The sequence below is a fragment of the Amblyomma mixtum genome, chromosome 2 (genome assembly GCF_055824585.1).
Source record: "Amblyomma mixtum isolate Tamu chromosome 2, ASM5582458v1, whole genome shotgun sequence".
NCBI lineage: Eukaryota > Metazoa > Arthropoda > Arachnida > Ixodida > Ixodidae > Amblyomma > Amblyomma mixtum.
The window spans coordinates 125,143,532-125,151,457 of record NC_143013.1 but is presented as its reverse complement, the minus strand read 5'-3'; the positions used below and the strand labels follow the sequence as shown (position 1 = coordinate 125,151,457).

Below are 7,926 nucleotides of genomic sequence, written 5' to 3'. Positions count from 1 at the left end.
TAGTAAAATACAAAAGAACGTTTCTAGAAGCTGCCACAGATCCATGAAAAAATATAGCTAGGTACAAAGCTGGGCGGCTGGCTCGGTTTCCTTGCTAAAGAAGGATATTTCAATATAATGAGTTCCGCTTTGATTAGGGCAGTTCGAAATTTCTCTGTTGCTGCTTGATACCCGAGAGCAAGGCTATCGTGAAAATGTGAAAACGTCTCTGAGACAACATCAGATAAGATGTATCAAAATACACACAAAAAAGATAGAAATCACCGCAGTTTTCCAAAGTTCTCACCATTCCTCATATACTACAGAAGATATTGCTTACGGATTACAGAAGATTACACATGGTATTCAATGTTCGTTGGTATGCACAGAAAAAATAGTACCGTCGTATAGCTTCAAACATTCTAGCATCACAAAATTATCGTATCAGTCGAAAAAGCTGCACTTATTTCTCGGGTTCATCCGAGATCCTTCCGGGCAGCGGAATGCCTTTGCGAAAGCCGGAGAGTGGCGCACAAGTTTGTTGCAGTCAACCGAGAAGGGGTTCTTGACGTCCTGCCGGGTGCATGTCATGTGGCAGATGGTCAGAAAAAATACCTTCTCTTCGTTAAGCTCGTTGCTTATCTGGGTTGTGTTCCCGGCTTCACTGGCTGCATCGAGAAAGGCAGAGTAGGCTATCTGCAGCGCCGGTATTTCTGGAAAAACACTTCTGCTGCCGGCCAGTTCGCTGTTCTTAAAGCACCTATTTTTGCCTCCGAAAACAGCCTGCGAGCGTGCGCTGAGGAACGAGTCGACGAGCCGTCCGTCGGGGTGCCATTGGAGTCCCTCCTGATCTAGCGCCTTGACCAATTCTAACGCGAGCGAAAAGCCAAATCCGCCATAGAACATGACCAGAGTGCCTTGGCTGTAAAATAGCGGACGGGCCATCGCACCGATCGCGACCCCTACGGTGTTTTCTATGTAATCGTACTCGAAATATGGCAGGCCATAGTTCTCGGGCATCTCAAGCACTGTGTCGAACTCCGGCGTTCTCTTGATAGTTCGAATGCTCCGACGCGAGTTGATGACGTAGTCGCCAAAAGACTCTTCTATTTCCGGAAACGCTCGAAATAGCTCTTTCAGGTTTGTATCGTTGAGAAATTTCGCGGCAGGCCACACCCGCAAACTGGCAGCACGAAGTTTTTCAGTGGCCAAGGATCTGCTCTCTGAGTCGAGCCAAATCGAATCGTTGAGCAAGTACACAGCCGTCGATACGAGGCGGTCGAAGCCTGCGTCGACTAGTTCCTTGTCTGTGTGCGTAAGCCGCATCGCGAAGCGCAGGGATAGAAGGAGCACCCTGTAGGGCACTTCGATGTGGAATCCGCAGAGGGCGGGTCGCAAGCTTCTGGCTGTCCTGTGATCGCCGTAACGCGCCACCAGAAGGCCGCTGTCTGACACGGGTGCATAGTGCTGGGCAAATTGCCACTCTAGGAAATCCACGATCTCATCGTTGGTGTATCTCTTGAACAGGTTGCCCACTGTCTGCAGGAAAAGTGCATTGGTCGTAACAACAATGTCCTGATAAGTCAGGTCAGGGATCAAGGCGGTACCGCCCTGAATCTGTTCCAACCATCGGCGGGTACTTATGTAGTTCGTGTACACTTCGAGATCTTCTATAAGGAACACGGCTGAATGTTTTGGTGATGTTTGTAGCGCCTCATCGATAGCCTCAATAATGTCGCACTCCATTTCGGCTGTCTGAAGCGCCCGTTTCTTGTTGGCTGATTTGACGTCACCAAAGAAGGCAGCGTAAAAATTCATCCAGTACTTAAAGTAGGCGTTCTTTCCGTCTCTCATGACAACGTGGTGCTGCTTGCGGGAGATCGCAATCAGAGGAGACGGCGTCAAAATAATGCTGCGCTTGCCTTCGTATGCGCCTTTATGCATAAAAGACATTCTCACCTTGAACCAGAAGGAAGCCTGCCAATTGTAGGCCAGATTGACGAGCACGCCAAGCGCATCGGTACCTTGTTTTGGTGGATTCGGCCAAGGCAGGCTGAGATCGTTCAGAAATTGCCGGAAAGCCTTCAGGTTTGTTCCGTACCTGGAGGAGTTGCTCATGGAAGACTCTAGCATAGCCAGTTCCTTCTTGGCCACGGGGAATGCCTTGGATCCTTCCTGCAGAGTCGTGCTCAGATCCAGGAGCCATGAGTAGACCATGTCCATCATAGCAGAGGTGTCAAAATCTCTAATTTCTTCCCTGTTTTTGGGCGGTGACCAGTTTGAGCAGACGTGGGCACTGAAGTCGTGGCAGGGGTCAAACTTTGTGCTTCGAGTCCCTTTGAGAAGGCTTGCGTGTGAAAGGCAGTCGTCTGTCACGCAGAAGCCGTCTTTTATTTTCGGTGTGGTCGTGGGGATTAGGAAGAAGAGAGCGACTAACAAAAACAGCACGGTCGCTATAACAACAAGGCTGATCAGAATCTCCCTCTTCAGGAGCACTCCTGCTCTGCTGCCGAAGATCTCACGAGGGCTTCTCACCTGAAGACGGAGAGGAGCTTTGTATTACTCGACCCGGAATTGCAGAGTTATGTTATTGAATATGATAGTCTGTTTATTCGCCCTTTCCCGCATTCCAGTGTCCTGATGGGGTAAAGAAAATCTTGCACATGGGGATACACGGGGACAAGACAGTGTTTGCGCAGGACCAAGCTTAACGTAGGTAACTTCGGCCTAAGATACCAGTGGTATTTTGACTTTGATGGTGTTAGAAATGAAGCTATTACTGTGACATTTGCAGTCGAAGGCGGCCAGATTTGATGTCAAAAGGGATGAAATACATCATAATAATGCGTTACGGTAGTGATAATAAAAATAAATACGAAAGAGTTTAATGCCGTCCCGGAAGAACATTCCTACTTCTTTGTAATGAAATTCTTCCATTGGTGGAAAGAGGTCACGTGATGTTGAGTTCTGAGCAAATGGATTCTGAGCAAACCACGCACCGTTCCTAAACTCGATGCAATTCCAACCCGCCCATCGTGGCGCTGCACATGAGTCTTACGGGAGCTCTGGATGAGCAAGCTGGGTCGCACAAGCCCAACCGGTGGTTGTGTTTGTCACCATCCTCGGCAGTGGCGCTTAACCGCTGCGCCACTGCGCCAGGATTCGTACGAGGACTCCCCGCGATCATGAATACCATTGAAAAGGTCGTACCGCGATCAACATTACGGGACCACCAATGCACCTATGATAGAGATCCGCCAATATTCAAAATCTGCGGACCCCCAAAATTTGAAATTCTCCCACGCTGAAAAATTCCTAAGGACACTCAAAACTTTGGTAGGGCCACTCCCATACTTTATTAATAGGATTAGTGGGTGAACTGAGCTCGATCAGAAAGTTGAATTAGTCAATTTTTATGTGATAATAACATATAAGGTACTGGATCATTCTTGAAGGTTATAATTCATGCATACCATTTAGACCCAATGCAACAGTTTCCAACCATAGTTTGGGCTCCAAAATTGCAAGAATGTTAAGCTCTCGTTATAGACACCATAGCAGGCAATCTAAACAATATAGTATTTTTCTTCTTTAACAATGTGGCAAAGAAGGCCCGTAAGTTTCCCTCTTCACGTTTCATTTTCTTTCCCGACCCTAAACCAAACGCTATACGGCGACCTTTCTGCTGCTGGAAGCAACACTCTACTTCCAAATGTTTATCCTAAAGCGCCCTGCTCTGAAGTGAAATAAACATATTGTTGGCGTGAGTGTGCGACACCATCCACTTTTCGTCCGCTGCATCAGAACGCTGGCCTTATAAAATCAGATGCAGCTTCATTCCTATCATGCCCCGATACTAGAAGATACCACCGCATGAAATGTTCAAATTGGCAACTTACCATATCGGCCAAATCGAAGTTTTTCAGGCCCTGTCAATTGGGGCTCAACATGGTGCTCTTTCTTGGAACCGCCTTTCAACCCTTGGCGCGAGGTGCCGGGCCCTCTGCAGGTGCAGTATCCGGCACTAAGCCGGCGGGAGCCGGGTGCCCTGGTGGGGCATCTGCGCTCTGCGGGTAAGCCAGGCTAGTATCGGCCGCTTGTTTTTTGGTAGACGTCGTGGCATGAGCGCTAGGAGGTTGGGTGGCGGTCAGCGTGACGATCACGTCCCCCTGCTTTGTTTCTCAACCCGAAGTAGGCTCTTGCACGCCGGAGGCCATTTGTCTGGTTTTTTGCCGTGAGTGCTTTAGATATGAAGCTTTATCCCGTGCTTGCTGCGATGGCTGATTCTCTGCGACGCGTTCAGAATGTGGCACTTTACGGCCCTCAGCATCGCTTGGCTTTGCGGGCTTCGAAGCTGGGTCGTCTGAGGTTGGCTTTGCTGTTTCCACTTTGATGGTTCACCCTTAAGCCGCCTGGTGGAGCTGCCAACTAATGAGCGTCGACTGCAGTTGTCAGCAGTACTAGTTGACGGCCTGCAAGGCTTATTAATTGATGATTCATTTTTTACTGCCTCCGCGGTACCTTGCAGAGGGTGCGATTCATTCTTTTGCTCGGCGGCCACTGTCGCGCTGGGCCTGCGTCTCTTGCGAGTGGACGGATTAGGCATATCTCCGTCTAGCTTGGAAATGCCACAATCCTTGTCGGAAGCACATGGTCCAGAAGACATAACGTCTCGACGGCAGAGTATAGCCCAGCCCGAGCCTGCAAAGACCACAAGGGGGCGGAACTGTCTAAGCCTGCCACCTATCGTTTGTGTGTCCCTAGTAAATAAGAACAGATATCTGTTACACAGCTCTGAAAATAGTTTGGGAGTGGGTGTTGTTACTCCTCTCAGAATCAGCCACCAACAGCGCCCATCACGACTTCTACGCCAATGCATAGTAGCCTGCATACTAGTACATAATACTGCACTGGATGCATCTTCACGGCGACACGCAACAAGAGCGAAGCATGGGACGTCGGAAATGAAGTACAGTAGAGCCCACACCTGTGAACTTCTTTTTGTGAGGTTAAATGTTTGGCGTTGCTTTTTCTTTTCCGTGCTTCCCATATCCTGTTGCACTGAGCGGAGCTAGATTGGCGGAGCGTTGAGTGCGCAGCACCTGCAATGAAGTGCTAACAAGCGCAGTCTTGGCCACTCCGCGTGTGCTCGCAGTTACTGATGTATAGATGGCTGCCCCTGCAGGTAACGTTCAGGAGAATAGCTGCGTCGCTAGAAATTAATATTTTGTTGTTGTGAGTATGCGGTGTCAGTCCCCACAGGGAGTATATCAAGATGTTCTCGCAGTTCTTTTGTGCTATAAGAACGGTGTTTTGGGGAGAAGTATGGTTTATCAAAGAAATCCTCGAGTAAGAACATTTTTGGGGGCTAGTTGGTTTAGTATTTTGTATCGAGGAGCAAGAACGCCAACAGGCACAAGTGGCGAGGAATACAGCCGTGTGTTCGTCTCTTTCCTCGTCTCTTGTGCCTGATTGTATTCGCGCTGTCAGATACAGGGACCTTGGGTAGCTGCCATTATGTTTACTCCGCAAGCATGCACTGTTCTCGCTAGAGCAGCTGATTATCCCGAGGCGCGCAGCACGCATTGTAAACCCCTTTTGAGGACCTACTGACATATTTCATCATACTCGGCCTCTGAACAAATCAAATCACACTTGTGCTTGTACATCTTTCCAGCTTATATTGACAAGCTGAGACCAGTTCAGCCTGGCGCCATGTGTCAGTGATGGCTACCGAACCTTGCAAAATGAAGACCGTACTACAAGACCCATGCGCTTCATGCCTGTCGTGTAGACTGTGCTTGGCCTCAACACAAAGGACTCATTAAAGAAGGCACAAGTTGGCATGGGGAGATGCATCTGATCACCTTTACTTGGAATATTGCATTATTGTTCAGTCGTGACCCATTGCAAGCACTGGTGCGCTTTCGTTCAGCAGCTACGACTATAAAAATTAAAGAAAACTGGTCTGCTTAAGAAGCTCGCTCACCAGTTAACGGCACGTCTCAGAGAACACGGTAGAGCTTATGAAGCGGCTATGAAAACATTTTTGTAGAAAGCTTGTGAGGGCAGACAAAGGTTCAGAACTTCTTTTTGCGTCCGTCTTGTCGAGCATTGGTAAAAGTGTCTGCAGCGAAGCCATTGCCGACCGCAGGAGTAGCACGGCGGGTTAAGCAAATTCCTCGTATGGGAGATGCGCGGGGTTTAACTTCAGTTAGGCCTGGGTGCTCACCAATGTTTTGGCGTGTGCAACCTTTACCGTGCCCTCGGACTCTACCCTGGCGTTGTGGCCGCGCGAACTGCTTAGAAATACGGGTCTCTGACGCCACCTTGCTTCGACTAAACGCAAGACTAACATGGCGCTCAATAACCCAGCTGCCCTTAGTGCAATGAAATCACGATCATCCTTAAGCGCCAGACGGAGGGACAGCGCGAAATCGAGTAGCAAACAGCTCTGATCGAAGTTGTGAAGGCTGTTTGCTGGACGTTAGGGTCCATCGTAATTTATTGCTCCTGTATGAGTACAGAGAGGACCAGTAGGGGTCACAGTTGCGTTACGCTACGTTTAAGCATGCGAGCGCGCGTTTTTTACACAGCGGCGATAATGTTTCGCGCGGATCGCGAGACTTTGGTGTCAGGAAACCACACGAAGCCGATGACGTGGCATAGAAACAGCTGCTGGATGACGTGACGCACGGTAAAGAGACGCACGGTCGCGTAGTAGTGATCACGACTGTTGAGCCATTTTCGGTTGAATGAGTAAGCAGCCGTATAGACAGTAGAGCAGTGCGTTAGTCAGCTAGAACCAGAGATCTGCCCCGTCGTTGATATACGGTTGCATACACCTGAGTGCCATAATTATTTCAGGGATAAAGGATTCGAAAAAAGGAAATGATTTCCCGTACAGCAATACTACGCTAGCCTCAAGTATAATAATAAAACGCAATGCGCGCTTAGTTGGTGATGCATTTTCTTTTCATAAAATTTAAATAGCGCTATATTTTATACGAATACACAGAAAGACATTACAGGACAAGCGGTGACCTCAACTTTGTTTACTGACACGTATTTTTGTTGAACATGCATGAAAGACAACAGTGAGCCAATGCGCATCTATGACTGGCCACAGAACGAAACGTCAAGAAAACGGGAGAGTGGGGGGGAGAGGAAAGTGAGGTCGTATTTTTTTTCTTTCTCTTTTCTGCTCCACGTGAGCGCAAATAAGTCAAAGTAGATTAAGGAGAGCAGACTGCATTTCTTCCCCAATTTCTAAGCAATGTGAATTCGCTAGTATGCAAGGAGACAGGGGTGTTGCTGACACACATGGGCTCTCGCCTTGATAGAAAAGGCTTCCGATATTTCCCCAGCGCATCCATCTTTGATCCTCGTCAGAATTTTGATATTGTCATGCCGTGGCTCAGAGTTCTGATCGTGTTGATCCTTCTAAGAACGGCAATGGGCGGGTCGATTCGGGCTTGAGTCTGTTGCGTTTTCCAACATTTTTTCATGCTTCCTGGCTCGTTCATTAACAGCAAGCCCAGTCTGGCCAGCGTACACTTTACCACAAGAAAGGGGGATCCCATAGACCACACCCATGGCACACGGAAGAAAAAGGGCTTTGCGTGTTTTTTTTTTCCCCCACAGCCAGATATTGCAGTTCCACTACTGCTGACCTTAGAACACGTCTTGGCCAATTTACACGGCGCCGACAAGAACCATCGGGACGCCGTACTTGTTGCCTACCCCTTTTAGGTTGTGGGACACCTTGTGGATGTATGGAATAACCACTGTTTTGGCGTTCCCAAGTCTTCCTGGTCTCCGTGTTTTCTTTTGCCATCGCTTCAATTTCTATAGCAGTGCCTCGGTCACAGCAGTCAACACGTGGCCAGGGAACCCTGCTTTGCGTAATCTGGCTACCTCGGCCCGAAAGGTCTTTTGCATCATGTG

General features: G+C 48.7%; 1 protein-coding gene across 1 annotated transcript; it reads right to left on the bottom strand.

Annotated features, from left to right (window-relative positions):
* Positions 1 to 423: 423 nt before the first annotated feature.
* On the bottom strand, positions 424 to 2,202 carry LOC149360777 (neprilysin-like). The gene has a single exon (XM_089567925.1). It carries the CDS (start codon positions 2,200 to 2,202, stop codon positions 424 to 426), a length of 1,779 nt encoding a protein of 592 aa, XP_089424051.1.
* Between the last annotated feature and the right edge of the window lie 5,724 nt (positions 2,203 to 7,926).